At 36.3% G+C, this 21,985-nt stretch overlaps 3 protein-coding genes across 3 annotated transcripts in view; 2 read left to right on the forward strand and 1 right to left on the reverse strand.

Annotated features, from left to right (window-relative positions):
• Positions 1-2,830: 2,830 nt before the first annotated feature.
• LOC107598438 (toll-like receptor 13) lies at positions 2,831-5,125 on the reverse strand. The gene has a single exon (XM_016289775.1). It carries the CDS (start codon positions 5,030-5,032, stop codon positions 2,831-2,833), a length of 2,202 nt encoding a protein of 733 aa, XP_016145261.1. The 5' UTR covers positions 5,033-5,125.
• Positions 5,126-14,120: 8,995 nt separating this feature from the next.
• LOC107598452 (C-X-C chemokine receptor type 3-like) lies at positions 14,121-17,126 on the forward strand. The gene is made up of 3 exons (XM_016289790.1): positions 14,121-14,173; positions 14,943-15,070; positions 15,157-17,126. The coding sequence occupies exons 2-3, from the start codon at positions 15,035-15,037 to the stop codon at positions 16,264-16,266; spliced, it is 1,146 nt and encodes a 381-aa protein (XP_016145276.1). The 5' UTR covers positions 14,121-14,173; positions 14,943-15,034; the 3' UTR covers positions 16,267-17,126.
• Positions 17,127-21,844: 4,718 nt separating this feature from the next.
• Positions 21,845-21,985, forward strand: part of LOC107598453 (C-X-C chemokine receptor type 3-like) — a 12,260-nt gene continuing 12,119 nt past the window's right edge. Inside the window, exon 1 of the mRNA XM_016289792.1 lies at positions 21,845-21,878. Coding sequence (XP_016145278.1) covers positions 21,867-21,878 — 12 coding nt within the window. The 5' untranslated portion in view covers positions 21,845-21,866. The remainder of the gene's footprint in view (positions 21,879-21,985) is intronic.

Genomic DNA, 21,985 nt, shown 5'->3' on the forward strand with positions numbered 1-21,985 from the left:
TCCAGCCAGTCATACTTGCATTCTCCTTCCCCCATCAGCAAAGGGTCGTTTTCCAGGTCAAAGGTCTGGAAGGTGAGTGTGACCTCTGTCTGAGGAGGAGGAATGATGATGAAGGAGCACTCCAAATTATGAGGGTACTTGTCAGGGAAACCAGGAGACTCAATCACTCCGGTTGGAGCGCTGAAATTTCGGAAACAGTGTTCGGCTCCTGCAGAACAAACAGAAACACAAAAGAGAAACGTGGATTAAAATAACATGACACACTGTAATTAATTAGTGGCGCTTACAGTAGAGTGGTAAGATTTGGATGGGAAGACAGAAAATATATAGATAGAGAAAATGTAATATATATATATATATATATATATATATATATATATATATATATATATATATATGCGCGTTTGTGTCTATTAAATAGTCGTTAGTTTTCCTGAAGGTGTTTATATCTCAGTAATGCCCTAATTGTAGAGCATAAAGGATGAAACATCCGTTCACGTGCAGGAAAGGGTGTATGCTGTACTGTATTTTGTTTTGTGTTCAGGGAGCATGTTTATCTAACAGGGATTTGATGCGTTCATGTAAGGGCTGGCACACCCTCTGGTAGGCCTGCGGCGTGAGGTGCAGATAATCATACATGTCCTGATGTGCGATGGAACCGTCTGAGTGAATGAACCCAGGGTCCACGTCCAGAAAGGAGACATGAGACAGAGACGCTACCTCAGCCTGAACTAGAGCATTCACACTCGCATTACGCTCGCGAAGAGGGTTTGGACTTTTACCTCTCGGCAGCAACCCCTAGTGAAAAGGAAAGAAAGAGTATTACATTCCATTATAGCCAACAAGTCTGATGAAAAAGCATTATAACAGTCTGAGATAACGACTGAGATACTACAGTTTTTATATGTCATGAAAGATACATTGATAATGGAGAAAAAAGGGGGGTTTCTATTTAAAACAACAGCTAAACTGATAATAAAAGGTCAAAATTAATATATAATGAATATACACTACCGTTCAATAGTTGGGGGTTAGTAGACTTTTCTTTAGAAATAATGTTTTTGAAATAAGTCTTTTGTTCACCAAGGCTGCAATTTATTTGATCACAAATACAGTAAAAACTGTAATATTGTGAAATATTACAACTTAAAATGTATTATAAAATGTTAGAATATTTATTCCTGTGATGGCAAAGCTGAATTTTCAGCAGCCGTAACGCCAGTATTCAGTGTCACATGATCTTTCATTGTAATATGCTGCTCAAGGAACATTTCTTATCATTATCAATGTTGACAACAGCTGTGCTGTTAAATATTTTTGTTGAAACTGTGATGCTACAGTATTTCTGTCACTTTTGAACAATAAATATGTGTGCAGTCACTGATATGAATGACAGATATGAAGAATGAAGAAGGAGATGCAGATACTTTGCTATACCTCAAACTCATGCAGAAGCTGGACAAGTGAATCGCCAACAAACAGAACATCAGGCTCTTTTCCTTTACTGTCTGATACAAATCGATTGTGCTGCAAGATGAGAACACATAAAAATGCTATTAAGACTCCCTTTGCATATTAGAGAAGGTACTGGCTAAGTGTTTAAAACAAAGTAATATATAAGCAGCCTAATAGGGACACTAAGGTTGTAAATATATTATTATACAAAAGAAGCACCAGTGACATCCATCGACCATCTCCCTGTATGTCCTGACAGGGGGTGGGTGAGGCTGCAGGGTTAGAATCTTCACTCATCACTTCCTGAGGAGAGACATAGAGGGACATGACCGGTTACATGTTCTCCAAAAGCGTTTCATATGGATCCTCATATTAGACCGTTTAATTTAATCATTTTGAGTACAACGTTGTGTTTTAAGCATACAAAATATTAAAACTCATGATGACCTTTTGACAAGTTGTACTGTAGTTTATGTACTTTGTACGCATCCTTTGAAAACCACAAATACAGTAACGTTATTTTTTTCACAACTGAATTCGTTTGTTTGGTGCAATTTTTGGATGAAGTTTGCATTGCAGTTAACCCTGGGTGAGGCTGCAGGGTTAGAATCTTCACTCATCACTTCCTGAGGAGAGACATAGCGGGACATGACCGGTTACATGTTCTCCAAAAGCGTTTCATATGGATCCTCATATTAGACCGTTTAATTTAATCATTTTGAGTACAACGTTGTGTTTTAAGCATACAAAATATTAAAACTCATGATGACCTTTTGACAAGTTGTACTGTAGCTAATGTACTTTGTACGCATCCTATGAAAACCACAAATACAGTAACGTTATTTTTTTCACAACTGAATTCGTTTGTTTGGTGCAATTTTTGGATGAAGTTTGCATTGCAGTTAACCTTATATATATATATTATTTTTTTTTTTTTTTTTTGAAAGGCCATTACCTCTACATTAGATTTGAATTTGAGGGTCCAGTGTGCTCAAATTATGAACAGTCATGATTTCTTTGGTGAACTGGTATATACTGGTAATACAGGTATTAAGAGTGAATGAAACTTCTTAAATACAAATCACTCTTTGTGTTGCACACATATTAAAAGCACCACACATTAGTTATCGTTTATTTTCCTGAATTAATAGGGTAAATGCTTGTTCACAATGATGCTGATTGGTTATTTATTTATTTGATTATTATTATTTTTTATTTAGTCAGATTTCTTCTATATATCTTGACTGGAATTTTATCATTAAGTTCAGTATTCTGTAGTAAAAAAAAAAAAAGATTCATATGATTTTGTGATATTCTTTAATAAAGCAGTACAAAATTACAAAACTTTACATCAAACCGATTTAACAATTTACATTTATATTTGGTAAAATATATTGTAGTAAACTGAAAAAAACGAGCCTGGATGGTCTTGGCATGTAATATTGAAAAGATAAGGAAACTGGAGTCTCTTACTGCTTAAGGTCCAGTTCTGTAGTTCACTATTCTGGCAGCCACAACTGAGAGGACAGCTGCGCAAGTCAACGTATGTTAGATTGGTCAGATTGTCCAGTAAACTGATGTCCAAAGACATCATGGCATTGCGATTGAGATGTAGTTGCTTCAGTCCTGTGAGATTTCCAAAGACCTCTTTAGAAAATGATGTAATGCCCATGTTCTCAGTGGATAAAATATTTAATTTTCGAAGGTTTTTGAAAATACCAGGTTTGAGCTGGGCGATCCCAACACATGAGTTGTCCAGAGTTAAGAACTCCAAGCATTTCAGGTCATCAAATGTTTCGGCACCGAATCCAATGATATGGTTGTTAGAGAGGTAAAGTCTTTTCAGAGAAGTTAGACCACGGAAAAATGCACGTGGCAACAAGTTTATGCCATTTGGTTCCTGTGCATCAAGTTTCAGATCAAGAAGCCTTGACATATTTATAAATGGTGAGTATGTATGTTCTGTAAAGTACATGATGTGGTTAGCCTGTAAATCCAGCACCTGCAGGGTGGCATGAAGTTTTCCAAAGAGCATGCGGTCAATCACTTTCAGACGATTTCTATCTAAATACAGATTGGCCAAGCTTTCCAGCCCATCAAATGCATGTGGCTTCATCTGCGTGATCTTGTTCCCCCCTAAATCTAAAATCGTTAAATTTGACAGATTTTGAAAGGTATAGTTGAAAATCACAGCTATTTGGTTGTTGCGCAGGTTGAGAGTTTTCAGGCTGGTAAGATCTTCAAAGGTGTCATTGTAGATATCGGTCAAAAGATTGTTGTCGAGACGAAGTGTGTTGAGATCTTTGAGTCCACTTAAGGCTTTATGGTCCAAATAGGCAATTATGTTTATGTTTAGCTCAAGGTTTGTTAATTTTGGTGTATTACTGAAGGCATAACCATTAACCTGTAGAATACGATTGTATCGATAGCTCAGGCTTTTCAAGCTGTAGACCTTTTCACATTTTTTGCAGGACATTAGATTGGTCAGATGGTTATGTTCAATCTTGAGAGTTTCCAGTTGTTTCTGACAGTGCAGAAACTGCAAGCAGCCTGTGGTTTTCATATTGTTCCGTGAGAGGTCCATTACATCAGTGATATTAGAGCAATTACAAAATGTGTTTTTGTTTAGAACTCTGATGGCATTGCTCTGGAGTATCATTTTAGGTATTTGATGATCATGCAGATGAAAACACAGCGAAGTCAGTGCATGATCTTTCAGATTCAAACCAGAGAAGTCGATGTGCCTTGGTTGTATATTGGTATAATTAAGAAGCTTCCTAGCAGAGACTTTGGTAAAGCGCAAGCGCAGATACTTTATATACTCCAGATTCAGGCCCTGAAAAGTCTTGGATGACAGTAATGTGTTGTCTGATAAATCTAGAACTTTCACATACTTTAGGAAAGACTTGTCACATCCCAGTTTGTGTAGTTTATTATCGCTGAGGTAGAGTTTGGCAAGCGAGTTTGGCAGACGGGTGGAGTGATGCAGGGTGGTTAGCTTGTTAAAAGAAAGATCCAGTTGTATCAAGCTGGACAGGTTTGTTATACATTCAACCAAAGCTGAAAAGTTTTTCAGGTGGTTCCTGCGTAGGTCAAGAATCTTGAGGTTTGTCAAATTAGAAAACAGGAACATATCAATATTAGTGAGATTATTGTTTCCCAGGAGCAGCTCTGTGAGATTATGTAAGTCACTGAAGACATCACGGTGGAGAGATGATATGTAATTGCAGGACAGGTTTAAAGTCTGAAGTTTTTGCAGGTTACTAAAAGCATCTTTGTGGATGTTAACAATATGGTTAGCGTCTAGTACCAGAGAAGTCAGATTGGACAGATGATGGAAGCTTTGGCCTTGAATGTATGCAATGTTATTCCGAGAAACTGTAAGGTTTGTTGCAGTGTGAAATACATCGCTCACAACTGTAGTTATGTCTGTTTCATGACATTTAATGCATCTGAAGATTTTATGGTTAGAATCAGGGATCTCTGTGCAACTCCTGAAACTGTAGCTGAAAACAAGTTTAAGAAGGCAGATGAATATTGCCTTTATGATCAGTTCACGACGTGCTGAATCTGCCATATTTTTCAATTCCACTTTAAAATGGAACTCCCACTGACTGCCTTCATCAAAGTCCAACACTATGAGGTTCTTCACTCAGTGTGAGCAGCACCTAATACTGAGAGCTTAATACAGCCAGCTGCTAGAAAAAAGAGGGAAAGGTTATAATCAGTTTAAATTGGAAATAAACTGTTATTATATATTAATCCATAATGCTACTAGTCAAATTTACATTTTATTTTCTCTTCAAATGTAACAAATACAGCAAGAACTTATGGATGTTTTATTTATTTATTATGAAATTTATAAAATCACTTCAAAGATTATGGATTGGAAGTATCCAGTTTATATGAATACATGCAGGGCAACAGATACAAAAACATCCCACAATTACAAAATTCAGAAACAAACTTCTCTAATGTACTCTCACATGACCTGTCTCAACTGCCAATTTCCAACTTCTCAGACCCCTTTTCCCTTTTATTCTATTTACATTAAAAATGTCTCTTCACAATACTGACATACATGTACAAAGGCATAAAACCTGTCACTGTGAACAAAGTAGACAGATATGTCACATTATGCTTTCTAGTGTTAACAGGATAAATACAGAGAAAAATCTCAGATTCACTAATTCGAAACCAGTGAGCAAATCTATATAGCCTGAAATCCTATCTTTCATGAATTCATTTAATTACATTGACTATTCTGCTTAAAAACAGTCTCTAGATTTAAGCGGCAACGTGATTCAATAGCTTACCTTCAAGAAATCGTCCCTGATCATTTTGCAAGATAAAAATGCATTTTTCATTTGATGGCTATTATATCAAACAGAGATATTTTAAATAAGTATTAATTATAGGACATAACATAAATGTCATTTCTAAGCTATAGAAAGAAGGTTTAAAATGAGATCTTCTCTCTCTCTCACCTTTCTTTGGAGAGGCTTCCTGTTACTGTATGTGTCTCACTTCCTCGGGAATGATGCTCTATTTGTGATAGATCTCAGTGAAGTTGGAAGTCAACTCAAGCATAACAAAGGGGAGGAGAAGCTTTACTAGTGGTGAGTGGATTATGTGACCTGTAAAATAAAGGGTGAAGTGTTTGATTTGGGGGCGAGGAGTTTTGCGCTATTTTAGGTCTCCGCACCCTTCCTTTACGACAATATGTTATCTACAACTTTTAAAACATCTAGAAAAGTACTAAAAGTGCTTTGTGTTACCTGCATGAACATTGGCCTTTTTGACAGATGCAGCAGTGATTACCAAATACATTTCCTTGTCAGTTGAGGTATTGTCATTAAGCTGATGTTAGAAACGTATGGAGGTTTGGTAAATCATAATTACAACACATGCCAAAATTCTGAAGTAGAAAACTAAATTATAAGATAAAAAGTCAAAATTATGAGATAAAACACTGTCAATATGACATAAAATGTCAAAATGATTAGTTAAAAAGTCATAATTATGATGTGAAAACAAAATTATGACAAAAACCTTTGACTTTTTCTTAATTATGACTTTTTATTTGGTAATTTTGACTTATCTCATAATAAGAATGTCTGCAAATTATTCATTTGCTAAATAGTAGTTTTCTGCAATATGATTCAGGCAAGCGGATCCACAGTGTTTGGTGTCTACATTCTGCTGCTATGAATTGTTGTCATTGTGCTTCGTTTTGATTAGTTGTTGGCACATGGAAGATTTTATGCACTAGAAAAGTACTTGGTTTGCTCATCCAAGCAGAAAAACAATGTTGCTAACGTAACGCAACATAAGGAAGTTTAGAGAATTAATTTCATTTACAAATAAGGTATGAAAGTGGGCATACTTTTACACCTGCCATAGTGTTTTTTTTCTCTCTCTCTGATTTCAGTATGTGTCTTTGAGTCCTAAGCTGATGTGCTGGGCCTCAATGTAGAGAGTTGGATGTTTCAGCATGCCTGGTTAAAAAAGTCACCGTTCACCCCTGAACTGCACCATAAACCCTTTTTGAGCAAAAAAAAAAAATATATATATATACTGGAATGTGACTAGTGTAGTGTTTGCACAGTGTTTCAGACAGGTTTTTAGTGAAGAACACTTGACACTGGTACAGAAAGGCCCTAGAGCAGGCATGGGCAAACTCGGTCCTGTAGGGCCACTGTTCTCAAGTTCAAGTTCAAGTTGAGATTTATTGTCATTCCGCTACATGTGTGGAGATACAGTGGAATGAAATGTCATGTCTCGCAGGACCACGGTGCTACATAAATAAACATAAATATAAACATACAACACTAGACTAAGAACAATTTTTAGACCTACATAGCTAACTATCTGAAGCAGTAATATACTATAAATAGTTGACTATACATACGCATAACCTAAGACAGACTATACAAGTACTTTACATAATAACTGTGTATGATATTGTGCAAAAGAGGTATTTAAGGTTAAGAAGCAAGTAGTGCAGTATGATTTGTGGTGCATTCACAAGTAAATATTTGTGTTATCTTATTAAGTCCTTGTAACATGGAGTGCTTATAAGAAGATGTAAACTTCTGCAGAGTTTAGCTCCAACCCTGATCAATAGGGTTGCCAACTGTCCGTATATTGGGAATAATTGATTTGTCCAATACGTGACCTCCCTTATCCCATTTATTGAATGCTAGCTGATCTAAACACTGACTGATACAACAGCAGCAGTGCTGATCATGACACTTGAAAATTATCACCGACACCTGTCATCATCCCATCACAGCCCCCTCACGCGCATGATCAGTTAAGTAAATCACAAACTGTGAACATAACTGTTCGAGGTAGGCTTACAGAATCCTCTGCTGGCTGGTTGCTCCCACTTCACAGCAAGCGGTGCTTGTGCTAACGCAATTCCCTTCACTGTCCGTTTTGACTTCGGCAAGTCAGTTTTGGCGAATGCAAACAACGTGATTATTTTTCATGAGTCCAACATCCAGCCGTGCAAGAAAACATGCAATCTAACTGAGACGTGATCAATAAGGGAAGTTGTCGTTCACTATTGTAATGTTGTTAAATAGAGAAAAACATTTTCGTTTTTAGTAACTTCTAGCATATTCTTAACCTTGGACCTTATTCTTGAAACACAAAACGACCAATAAAAAAGTGTCTAGCACTAAAAGCAGCACATATTTAATCTAGAAGTTCTCTTTAATTGAAAAATATGCATTTTCATATACTGTATATACATACTATACACACACACATACATGTGTGTGTGTGTCCCTTATTCTGTCCCTTATTTTTCCATGAAAAACCATGATTGTCCGTTATTTTCCTGTTCTGAAGTCGGCAACCCTACTGATCAAACACACCTGAACAAGCTAATCATTGTCTTCAGGATTACTAGAAGGCTACAGGCAGGTGAGTTTGATCAGGGTTGGAGCTAAACTCTGCAGGACACTGGCCCTCCTGGACCGAGTTTGCCTATGCCTGCCCTAGAGTCAAAGTCCCAAGTCTGGCCATGTTCTGGTTGAAATTTGAGAATGATATACCAAAATCAAAGTGTGAAATTGTTTTCTTAGGCTAAGTCCAGGTGTATTTTCTTTAAAAGTCATTAGGGAGTGTTGAGGCACATACACTAACAGTATACGCAAACTATATAAACAAGAGTTTAAGGATTTGTTAGATCAGTTAAAATCTGTATTAGGATGCTGATTAATAAAGCGTTTTTGCATTATTAAACTAAATTTGCCACATCTTTAGACATCTAAAAGCAGCTGAGGACAAAGGTATGTTAAAAGATGACGTGCGGTTTCATAATAGTGCAGTGAATCTGTTGAGCTGTTTGACTTCATTGTTTACACATCAGGGCTTGTCTCTGGTTTTCTTATCCAGTGTATTGCACTGCTGTAACACTTACTAATTCTTTTGCTTTTCATCTGCGTCTATGAGGTCAGCTTGTACAAATACTGTAACCAACCTCCTGCCCCTTAAGTAAATTATCTCAAATGAGAAGTCAAATATGAATGTGAAATTCCATACGTTTTACAGTTCTCAACAGTTGTGAAATACTGTATTTCATATATGTGAAACATGTGAAATAAAAAATTTTTACATTTACATACTCGGCAGTATTTTCATATTTAAAAGTTCTATTAATACCAATAAATTATATTTGAAAAGAAGAAATATTACATACTCTGCAGTGTGTTTTTGTTTGACGTAACAGATTTAAATGAATATTTCAAGATTGTTGTGTAAGTTCAGTCAGTTCCTTATTCTGGTCTCTGTAGCCTCATACAGACGTGCACAGGCCACATGATTTCACAATGCCTGAAGATAATACGTTGCACAACTATATTGTCAAAATCACACTCCACAGTTTCAACCGTCTTGGATAGGTTTCAAGTAACGGATCTGAAACACAACCCTGGCTTCATTAGCATTAGAAACAAGAAGCTTTGAGTGCAGTTACATGAACAACTGTTAAAATGTCGAGTTGTGTGGACATTTCTGTATTTTTGTAACTTTATTTAATCTGTGATGCAGAAATACTGACATTAGCATTAACATGAACAAATAAAAAGTAACTACAAAAGGAAAAAGGAGTTCAAATAGTTCAAATTGAGTTGCTTGGACTATATGTCTAAAGAGGGTCACTTGAATGAATATATTGACATATTTGCATGGGTAAGTGGAAATATAGAGCAAATGTCCATCTACTGCTGCTGTGATAAATGATGTTAATCTCCCACAGGTTACTGCTGTACTTGAAGTAGGCCTATACAGTTCAGACATACAAAAAGAGACAAATACTGCTTCGCTGTGGTGGACAGAATCATTGCAGGTCACAAATTATTCTGTCATTGTTGCCATTGGTTGATTTGCGATCAGTCATCAATAAACCTAATGAATAATAAGTAAGCTTAAGTTATCAATTTAAAACTGTCTATTAATATACTGTATATAAATACTCTGTCATAAAGAGACTAAAGTCTTGGGACATGTTTTGTATCTTTACCACAATCCAGGAAACACACTGTTATGAATAGATTCATGAATAAATATTACAGGTTAGATCTACAAGTGGACTTGCCTAAATATAGAGCAAATGTCCATCTACTGCTGCTGTGATAATGATGTTAATCTCCCACAGGTTACTGCTGTACTTGAAGTAGGCCTATACAGTTCAGACATACAAAAAGAGACAAATACTGCTTCGCTGTGGTGGACAGAATCATTGCAGGTCACAAATTATTCTGTCATTGTTGCCATTGGTTGATTTGCGATCAGTCATCAATAAACCTAATGAATAATAAGTAAGCTTAAGTTATCAATTTAAAACTGTCTATTAATATACTGTATATAAATACTCTGTCATAAAGAGACTAAAGTCTTGGGACATGTTTTGTATCTTTACCACAATCCAGGAAACACACTGTTATGAATAGATTCATAAATAAATATTACAGGTTAGATCTACAAGTGGACTTAGTGTTAATGTCTATATATCTGAAGACATAAAAACACTGCTCTGGTTTTACACGTTGATCTACAGTTGATGTTGTAAACTTGTAACTGATTATAAACCACACTTTGCAGAAATCTGATCGAATATGAATAAGGATCAAGCACTTTAAAGAATATGTAGGATCTGTTGTACCATGCAGTCATTACTAGTGTTGGGGGTAACGCATTACAAGTAACGCGAGTTACATAATCAGATTACTTTTTCAAGTAACTAGTAAAGTAACGCATTACTTTTTAATTTACAATAAAATATCTGAGTTACTTTTTCAAATAAGTAACTCCAGTTACTTTGTTTTCCCATTCATTGACTGACAACTCTCCTGTCCCCATGTTGAGAGAAATCGGGAGTAAGTTTGCTGTGTGAACAAAATGTTACTGTAGTTCTAGACTAAATGTCAACGTGCATTTACTCATCTCACTTCAGATTCAGTATTCCTCAAAATGAATGAAAACAGTGCAATGCAAACCTGCAATAATAAAATGTATTAAATAAAAATATCTTTTATGCATTTAATCACATTTTATTAATCAATATCTTTGCTGCCAACTTTCGATGAGCCAATTCAGCCATATTAATGAGCAAAAATTGCTGAAGAGTGTTGAACTTTCTTCTCCTGCATTCTATGCTTCATGCAGTCCAGAATGGCTGAGACGTATTCGTTTCACTTTTGGTGTGAAAGGGCCTTTACATTTGCCAAAAATAGAAATGTTTACATTAAAAACAAATTAGCAAGCCCAGCCCAAATGAGAAAAAGTAACGCAAAAGTAACGTAACGCATTACTTTCCATAAAAAGTAACTAAGTAATGCAATTAGTTACTTTTTTAGGGAGTAAAGCAATATTGTAATGCATTACTTTTAAAAGTAACTTTCCCCAACACTGGTCATTACTCAATACTCAATTCTCACTTTGGAAGTGAAATATTTACTTCTGATATAAGCAGATACTATATTTTAAAAGTTTTTGTAAGAAATAAAGATCATAGCCTGTTTACAGTGAAATGGCTGTGCTTTATTCTTATAAATTTATATTACTGTGTGGCCAGATAGGATGTGGTTAAACTTCTGGGAAGGTGTCACCACACATCAGAGCTGTTCTGTGAAAATTCAAGAAGCGTTTGTTGTGTTAACATGTAAACTCAAAGGAAATACAATTGCACTGTGACAATGCCCTCATCACATATCATATGCAACACATTGAGTGTGAATTCAGGGTGTGAAAATATTATATACCCGGTCTTGCAGAGGAAATTTAGCATATTATAAAACAGATTAAGAAGAATGCTTTAACCAAAGGCTGTTATGGTTCGATATTTATATATACTGTGGGCCCAAAGCCATAAGTATGTCACAGTACCTTTCCTGGCTTGTTTCTTTCGAGTTATATTTTTCAAGTTATACAGGGTAGATGAGACGTGAAATAACAAGGAGGAGCAAGAGACACAATAGACACATGAGCTGGGACTCAAAGTAAGGTGTCTAAAAGCTGCCACAAGATTATGGCTCCAATGGTTTGATGTAAATTAAAACCTTCTGAAACCAGATTTGTATTGTTGTTGCTTTAATTGCTGGCAAAATAAAACACCCAAATCAAAAATACTGCAAATATAAATCAATTAACCAATACACCAAATTACACCCGAGTACTACACTAGACTTATGTGTCAACCTTTTGCTGAGATAATCCTCACAAATAGAATGCTCTTCCTTGCATGTTAGTTTAGTCAGAAATCATCATAAATGTAAATAGTCTAAACAACAGATCATCACGTATCACTAATTTGTTTATAACTGACTGAGGTTATCGGCTTCCTGTCTATTAACAGGAAAGATGAATCAGAATATCATTTGATAAAAAATGAGATAAAACAGATCTGAGCAGTAAAGGAGAAGATGTTGAACAAAATGTTACTGTAGTTCTAGACTAAATGTCAACGTGCATTTACTCATCTCACTTCAGATTCAGTATTCCTCAAAATGAATGAAAACAGTGCAATGCAAACCTGCAATAATAAAATGTATTAAATAAAAATATCTTTTATGCATTTAATCACATTTTATTAATCAATATCTTTGCTGCCAACTTTCGATGAGCCAATTCAGCCATATTAATGAGCAAAAATTGCTGAAGAGTGTTGAACTTTCTTCTCCTGCATTCTATGCTTCATGCAGTCCAGAATGGCTGAGACGTATTCGTTTCACTTTTGGTGTGAAAGGGCCTTTACATTTGCCAAAAATAGAAATGTTTACATTAAAAACAAATTAGCAAGCCCAGCCCAAATGAGAAAAAGTAACGCAAAAGTAACGTAACGCATTACTTTCCATAAAAAGTAACTAAGTAATGCAATTAGTTACTTTTTTAGGGAGTAAAGCAATATTGTAATGCATTACTTTTAAAAGTAACTTTCCCCAACACTGGTCATTACTCAATACTCAATTCTCACTTTGGAAGTGAAATATTTACTTCTGATATAAGCAGATACTATATTTTAAAAGTTTTTGTAAGAAATAAAGATCATAGCCTGTTTACAGTGAAATGGCTGTGCTTTATTCTTATAAATTTATATTACTGTGTGGCCAGATAGGATGTGGTTAAACTTCTGGGAAGGTGTCACCACACATCAGAGCTGTTCTGTGAAAATTCAAGAAGCGTTTGTTGTGTTAACATGTAAACTCAAAGGAAATACAATTGCACTGTGACAATGCCCTCATCACAAATCATATGCAACACATTGAGTGTGAATTCAGGGTGTGAAAATATTATATACCCGGTCTTGCAGAGGAAATTTAGCATATTATAAAACAGATTAAGAAGAATGCTTTAACCAAAGGCTGTTATGGTTCGATATTTATATATACTGTGGGCCCAAAGCCATAAGTATGTCACAGTACCTTTCCTGGCTTGTTTCTTTCGAGTTATATTTTTCAAGTTATACAGGGTAGATGAGACGTGAAATAACAAGGAGGAGCAAGAGACACAATAGACACATGAGCTGGGACTCAAAGTAAGGTACAGCTACATTATATGTCTAAAAGCTGCCACAAGACTATGGCTCCAATGGTTTGATGTAAATTAAAACCTTCTGAAACCAGATTTGTATTGTTGTTGCTTTAATTGCTGGCAAAATAAAACACCCAAATCAAAAATACTGCAAATATAAATCAATTAACCAATACACCAAATTACACCCGAGTACTACACTAGACTTATGTGTCAACCTTTTGCTGAGATAATCCTCACAAATAGAATGCTCTTCCTTGCATGTTAGTTTAGTCAGAAATCATCATAAATGTAAATAGTCTAAACAACAGATCATCACGTATCACTAATTTGTTTATAACTGACTGAGGTTATCGGCTTCCTGTCTATTAACAGGAAAGATGAATCAGAATATCATTTGATAAAAAATGAGATAAAACAGATCTGAGCAGTAAAGGAGAAGATGTTTTAACCAAAACGGATTCTCCTTAGTTTTACAAGCACCTTTTAAAAACACTACATATGATGTTGAAAATATTTCCAGTAAGAGTATGGTTTGTGGAGAGAGCAAAAAAGGAAGAGAGAAAAAGTCAGGAAGCACTAAGATAAACGTGTTTCCTGAACAAATTCAGTTATAATCAGACCACCATTTTATCTGGGTTAGTCAACCCCTGCACAGACAGCACAGAGAAAACAGGTACGAGACTTTGATTTGTGCTTCTACTGTACTCTAATATTTAATGTTAGTCCCTGACACAACTATAATACTTCTTTAAAAATAGATTCTTTAGACTGTAGACTGTTTTTGAAAATATAAAAATATGTACAATTATAATAACTAAGTAGAATTTAAATAGTTTCACTGCAGTGTGAAAATATTTTGGTTTTGAAATTAGTTACAATAAATAAGAATATTCTTTCTATTTTACATTCATTGCAAAAGTTCCTGCAAGTAATAATAATTCCCTTGTCTTTTTTCAAGGATTTTACTAGCAACAATACTACATCCATCAAAATTATTAAAATACATATGGTAACGGCAGATAATGGTAAAATATAATTTTTTATTATTGTTTTATATTATGTTTCATTGCATGTGCCAAACTTATGCAATGCTAATTTCAGTTCCCTCGAGTTGTATTCTACTATTGCCGCTTTTGCCCCAAGAACCCTTTATAAACTTCCCTTTAAAAAAGTATAAGATATTTTTATACACTTTCAGATCTGTGACAACCAACTTTGCTAGATGTTGTGTTTTCGAGAAAATATTTGAAAATGTCTGCTCTCCGCAAATTGGGGATTTCAAAAACATGTTTTCTTTTAAATTTATCAAATGAGTGCAGTTTTATTTCCCTGTGGACGAAGCCTTCAGTTCCCCATTGCAGTAGTTGTACGAGTAGGATTCAGTTTCTGTGGTCTGACTTCTCTCTCTCTATCCCTCTATTTTTCTGGCATTTGCCCAAAAGAAAGGAGAGACATATAGACAAGATAACGTGAGAGACGAGTGCATCTCGTGCCCACTATTTTACTTGTATGTCTAACTTCTCTGAAGCTCATCATGAAGCACACCACAACAACTACAGATGTTTCAGAGGTGAGTGTAAAAACAGTACTGAAAAAACAAACAAACAAAAGTTAACAATCTGAATTAACAGAATATTGTCCTTTGCTCTGTTACAGTACACAGATTATGACTACTCAAACACTTCTTTCAATGACTACACTGGACAAGATGATGACTCTGCTGCCCCCTGCAGTCTGAGGGAAACGTGGGACATTCTTGGTCGCTTTGCCCCTGTGGCTTACATTCTAGTCTTTATCTTGGCACTAGTGGGTAACATTCTGGTTCTGTGTGTGATCCGCCGCTATCGGCAGTCTCGACACAGCCCCTGCTCCTTCTCACTGACAGACACCTTCCTGCTCCATTTGGCCATCTCTGACATCCTACTGGCTGTAACGTTGCCATTTTTCGCCGTCGAGTGGATCAACGAGTGGGTTTTCGGTGTATTCATGTGTAAAATAGCTGGAGCGTTGTTCTCGCTGAACGTCTATTGTGGGGTGCTATTCCTGGCCTGCATCAGCTTTGACCGATACTTGGCTATCGTACATGCCATTAATATCAGCTGGAGACGCAAGACCTGCCACGCTCAGCTGGCCTGTGCCATCATCTGGGGCGTCTGCCTGGGATTGGCGATGGTGGACGTGTACTACCGTAACGTGGTGAACGTATACGGCATAAATCGGTTGATATGCCAGATAGATTTTTCTCAAGAGAACAGCCAGCAATGGCAGATCGGCATGCAGCTGGTTAGCATGATTCTTGGATTCATACTTCCCCTATTAGTCATGCTGTACTGCTACCTTCGCATTTTCAAAGCACTGTGCCACGCCACACGTAGGCAGAAACGGCGCTCGCTGAGGCTCATCATCTCATTGGTCATTGTGTTTGTAGTCAGTTGGGCGCCTTATAATGCCTTGCGGATGACTGACAGCTTGCAGATCCTTGGGGTCATTGTCAAAACCTGCGCACTCAACAAGGTGCTAGATGTGGGCACTTTCGTGACAGAAAGCCTGGGGTTGGCACATTGCGCTTTAAATCCTCTACTCTATGGCCTTGTGGGGGTAAAGTTCCGTCGTGAGTTGGCCCAGATGTGCAAGGCTGCTTTAGGACCCCAGGGGTGCCTCGGATTAGCAGGATGGGCAAACGGTCGGGGATCAACCCGCAGGCCTACTGGATCATTCAGCTCAGTGGAGAGTGAGAATACCTCGTACTTCTCTGTCATGGCCTGAAAAGAGTGCAAATGACATGAACAAGAGTGCAAGAATAGAAGTGATGGGTGTTTTTATCTGGAATTGGGAAGAAACCAATTTCAGTTTGTGTAATCTCAGAAACGTTTTCATGTTCTCTTTTTTTTTTTTTTTGAGGCATTTTCTAATGCAGTCTTAACATCCATTATGTTGGAGGAGACTTTGTCATGAATTTTCTGTTGTTATTATTAAAGATCTACCTGCATGTTTTTATATATGAATGAGAATATCCAAGAATTACACCATTTCTTTCCATTTTTGCTTCATTTTAGCTATAAGCTCTATATCTTTTATATTTTCCAAACATTACATATTGAGGTAAAAAAAATATGATTTCAAAATAAAATGCTGTAGATTTTTTTCATCAGCAATTCTGCCTTTTTTTGGCAGCTATAATTGTGACAATGAATCATCCGTTGAGTTGTCTGGGTCTGGTGTCACAAGCAGGAACTGAAAACAGGCTCCACATCAACTTGCTTTATTTCTCTTCTTTATACATACTCTTCATAATAACACTGTAACATCAAATTGAGTTTTGTTTATCATTTTATTAATCTGTTGTTTGATATTTTAAGCAGATGACATAATACATAACACATCATGACGTTTTCTCCTAATGTCATTTTTGTAAAACGTTTCTATTGTTATTTTTGTTAGTTCTGTGTTACCACCTCTGATAAAGTGTAGATCCCATTACTCTTATAATAAAGGTTTGTGTGACTCACTTTTATTACTCTTCTTTAGCTCTAGACTGGAGAGGATGTGACACTCTGAAGATATATTTTAATTCTGAGAATGACAGCCACAAAGGAGAAACAGAGCAAAAGGTGTTATCGCTTTTGTTTCATCATTAAAATTACTTTTCATCTCTATTTTTAGCTCTATTTAAATTACTTGAAGATGCAGGCTATTTTATTCTGAGAATGACAGCCACAAAGGAAACCCAACAGTATAATCGCTTTAGTTCGTCTCTATTAAAAATACTTCTCTAAAAAATACTTTTCTAAAAATTAAAAATAGTTCTCTTTCAGAGAGCTTTAGCTGACAGGCAATCTGCGGGTCAGGAAATGTTGTGAGTCAGACTGGAACTCTTATGACCTGCATAAGCACCAAACCCAGCATCTGCTGAGCCTTTATAGCATCCGCTGAGCCTCAACTCTGAAGGTATAGATTTCATAGCTTTCGTAACCTTCAAAACTGGCCTTTTTAGTTAATGCTTTAACTCTGAACTCATTATAGAAATAGCAAGCAGAAAGCATTGATGTAATGTATACTCAAGCCTTTTGGCTATTAAACAAATGAGACAAGCCCTAAAAATTAATTTAAAAAAAGTTAATTCATGACAGCATTTTGTAAAACAATTTTACGTGGATAAAAAGCATCTTTTGGACAACAATTCCCTTATTGTCAGCAAGCCTAGCAGGTTTCATATATTCTCTCTTTATGATTAAAATAATAGGAAGTAGGATCTTTTCACAAGCATGTGAAGACAGCTTAATTGCATTTTACATGTTGTTTTTGGTTGCCAAGGGTGACTGATGACATCCACAAGAAATGAACGTTCATGCCTGAAGAGGGCGCTCGACACCTCTCAGCTTTTGTGGAGGTTAGAAAGAATGTTCTGTCGAATTCACCTCATCTGATTTTTTTTTTATATACTTATATATTTATTTATTTATTTTTTGCTGGTAAAGAGATTTTTTTTTATAAACCACCAAAATAGGCTAATATAGCTACTCTAACATTTTATTTTCAAAGAATGAACAAAGGTTTTATCAAGTAAATCATTATTAACAGACATTATTTCGACATTGTACATATTCAGATAGTCTATGTAAAAAAGTTCCTACACAAGTCGAGTAGGCCTGTGCACCTTCACAACGATAAAATTGCATTTTACATGTTGTTTTTGGTTGCCAAGGGTGACTGATGACATCCACAAGAAATGAACGTTCATGCCTGAAGAGGGCGCTCGACACCTCTCAGCTTTTGTGGAGGTTAGAAAGAATGTTCTGTCGAATTCACCTCATCTGATTTTTTTTTTTATATACTTATATATTTATTTATTTATTTATTGCTGGTAAAGAGATTTTTTTTATAAACCACCAAAAATAGGCTAATATAGCTACTCTAACATTTTATTTTCAAAGAATGAACAAAGGTTTTATCAAGTAAATCATTATTAACAGACATTATTTCGACATTGTACATATTCAGATAGTCTGTGTAAAAAAGTTCCTACACAAGTCGAGTAGGCCTGTGCACCTTCACAACGATAAAAAAATCTAAACTTAAGTTGAAACATAAAGAAAATATGAGAATATATCATGTAGCTATTTGTTAAGATTGTTGCCATCTGGTGGAAAAAAAAATATTCTAGATGTTATGCTTAGAAAGCATAACAACGGACGAAGCCTCTACAACACATTCCATAGATCGATTCATGTACACAAATAAAAGCCTAACAGTATGTGTGTTTGTGTTTGTTGAATTTCTCTCTCTGATAAATTAATTTACCCAATAAACTGTGGCCGTTAATGCCATTACCATTACAAATAGCAATATGATGTAACAGAAGAATAATGTACACATATGAATTGCATATGGCAAATATTTTATTTTCCTGAAATAATTTGCATTCTTTATACTAGGCCTTCTTGTATGACTGGTTATTTAAAATTTTTAATTGAGTAAGTCCGAATAAAAACTTACTGGTAAAGTAAGATCTGGGGATTCGCACATTGCTACACACAAAATGAACTGAAAGTGAGGTTTCGTTTGTCATTGGTCACATGATTTCTACATTAACAACACAAGCCTAGAATTGAGGCTTCATCTGGCACGCCCATTTAGTCTCCACACGAGCTCCGATTCCTCGGTTCAAATGTACATCACTATTGAGAACCACTGCTAGATCATGTATCACTTTATAATAACTTAGTGTTAAATGATTGATTGCTTAACAGACCATTCAAATATGAGCTCTGCTGTCAATAAGTTAACATGTTGAAAAGATTGCCATACCAGTATTTTTTGGAAACCAGAAAGAATTTAACACAAGGCAGTTGTGAACTGTTATGACCAGGGGTGTCCAAACCTGTTCCTGCAGGTCCACTGTCCTGCAGAGTTAGACCTTAACCAGCGAATCAAGGTCTCACTAGAACCTTCCACGCAAGTGTGCTGGAGCTGGTTAAAGCTAAACTCTGCAGGATGTTGGCCCTCCTGGACATCACCATTATGACAGTAAGTAAATAATATCAGGAAATGATAATAAAATAAAATACGACACCACAATGAAACAACTATTTACTGTTACTATTGTAAAAGAAATAATACTAATAATAATAAAAATTAAAAATTAATGAATGATTTCAATTAGTCCAGAATATGCTCCAGAAATGTATGTGTGCCATGCATAAATGTAAACCTATCAAAGTCTCTACAACAGGGCTGGGCAACTCTAACCTTCGAGATCCACTTTTCTGAAGAACTCCAACCCTGATCGTACTCAACTGCCTGTAGTTTTCTAGTAGTCCTGAAGGCCTTGGTTATCTTGTTCAGGTGAGTTTGATAAGGGTTAGAGCTAAACTCTGCATGACAGTGGAACCCAAAGGAAATATAGACTCCTATAAGACAAGCGGTGTGGAGAATTGTGGTTTGGGAGATAATGCACAACTGGAAAAAACTCAGCAACACTAACCACATTTTTGCAACTACAATCTAAACAAAAATGGTGCTAAATAGCACTAACAGTGGTGCACTGGCTTGTAATCAGGGGAACCACTTTAAGTGCTACCTATCTTTAAAAGTGCTAAACAGTACCTTTGTCAAACGGTGTTATGTAGAATGGTTCTCCTCCTGAGATTTTAGATGTGTTACTCCACTCTCATATGTTTGCTATGAATATGAATTTACTACAATGTTTTGAATCACTTTTATGCTTTTCTGATGTAAAAAAGTCATGTGTGGGGGCCTTGGAATATTTCCTTATTGGTGGGCCTTGGGGGCAAAAAGCTTGATAACCACATTATCTTCAGGAAATACACTGTATTTTAATGTTTTTTTTTATCCTTTCTCCAAGACCCCAACTAAACTAAGAGACTTGGTTATACAGAGTTATACAGGAGCTCTTTGCATGACACTGGTGGTATAGCACCTCAATCACACCAAAGAACCGCTGAAAAACCATCTGGGCTTAACAGGTTCTTTATACTGGAGCAGTGCTATATATAGCACCTCAACCACCACTTCAGCATTGCTGAACAGCCGCAACTTTTGTGTGTGTCTGTCTGTGTATAGGCAAAGACTATAGAGTACCCAATTTTGAATGGGGGAAAATGCAACGCTCAATATGGCTGTTCAATCGCAGAAAGCCCCGCCTTCTGAATTAAAGAGCCAATAGGTTGTTTGCAATCACGGGATTCTGATGACGCGCAAAATGCAGCTGGAGGGCAGGAAGTGATATATCTTCATATATTATTATATCTTCATATTTTAATATATCTTATATTAACCATTTGCACACACGAGCATTATCCGGCTCGGCTCCTCCCGACCGCAGACGCAGGTTTACAAGCCACTTTTCCCTGTGTTTTTCAACCAATTTCTTGACTTTTCCCCACTCATGAACAACACATTTTCGTACACGATAAAAGCTCCTTGTGGTTTCTCGGTTTGGCCAATTTGAGCATCCATAAACAACACAAAACACAGCCATTAGGAGTTTCTGCTAGTGATTCCTATAGAGACAAATCACTTCCTGCCCTCCAGCTGCATTTCGCGCGTCATCAGTGACGTCATGTGCAAACAACCTACTGCTAATCTGTAAAATCAGCCATCACTGCAGCTGCCTCAGAAGCGTCCCGGTTGCTATAGAAACAGTCAGCGTTCGTCTGAGACGTGCGCTTCGCACTGGCTGATCTAGCCTGGGGGAAAAAAGCTTTTTAAAAAGAAAAAAACTTGTTGTCAGATTTCATTGGTGATTTCAAATATGAAATTTAATCGTAAGCTTACTGAACAGTTTGGGAGAATTTAATGTTTCCCCACACAAAGTGATAGCTGCACTTGCATGCCCGAGAGGCATTTCAAAGATGGCCCCCGAGTGACATGACTTGAATCGCGAGCTTCATCTTTCAAAATAAATGTAAAGACAGTAAACAGTGGTGGACAGTAATGGAGTAGTTTTATTTCGTTACTGTACTTAAGTACATTTTTCAAGTATTTTACTGGAGTAGTTTTATTTTGAGTAATTTTTACTTTTACTTCACTACATTCCAAAGCATAAGATCGTACTTTTTACTTCACTACATTTCATAAAACAAATCGTTACGCCTTATAATAGATCACTTGCTTCGAGACGCAGAAGCGGTGTCTGATTCAAGAACGAACTGATTCTTTTCAATTAACCTTCTAAATCGGTTCGCAAATCGCACCAAACGATTCATTCACGAATTAGAATGAACCGATAGCAGCTGTTCTCGAGTCGACAACTCACTGATTCAAATGAACCGTTTAGTGCGAGTCTCCAGTGAACTGAATTCACAAGTAAGAACCGGGAGATCTTGTGAGCGCGTGCGCGACTGATGCTGCTAAAAGTAAGTTACTAATGTCGAATTTTAGGATTAATTATTGTAACTGAAAATCATATTTAGGTCAAAACTGTCAGTTGTTTGTGAACTAAATCTGCTGTAAAGGGTGATCT

This window comes from Sinocyclocheilus grahami, unplaced genomic scaffold, assembly GCF_001515645.1.
Source record: "Sinocyclocheilus grahami isolate Dianchi unplaced genomic scaffold, SAMN03320097.WGS_v1.1 scaffold251.1, whole genome shotgun sequence".
NCBI lineage: Eukaryota > Metazoa > Chordata > Actinopteri > Cypriniformes > Cyprinidae > Sinocyclocheilus > Sinocyclocheilus grahami.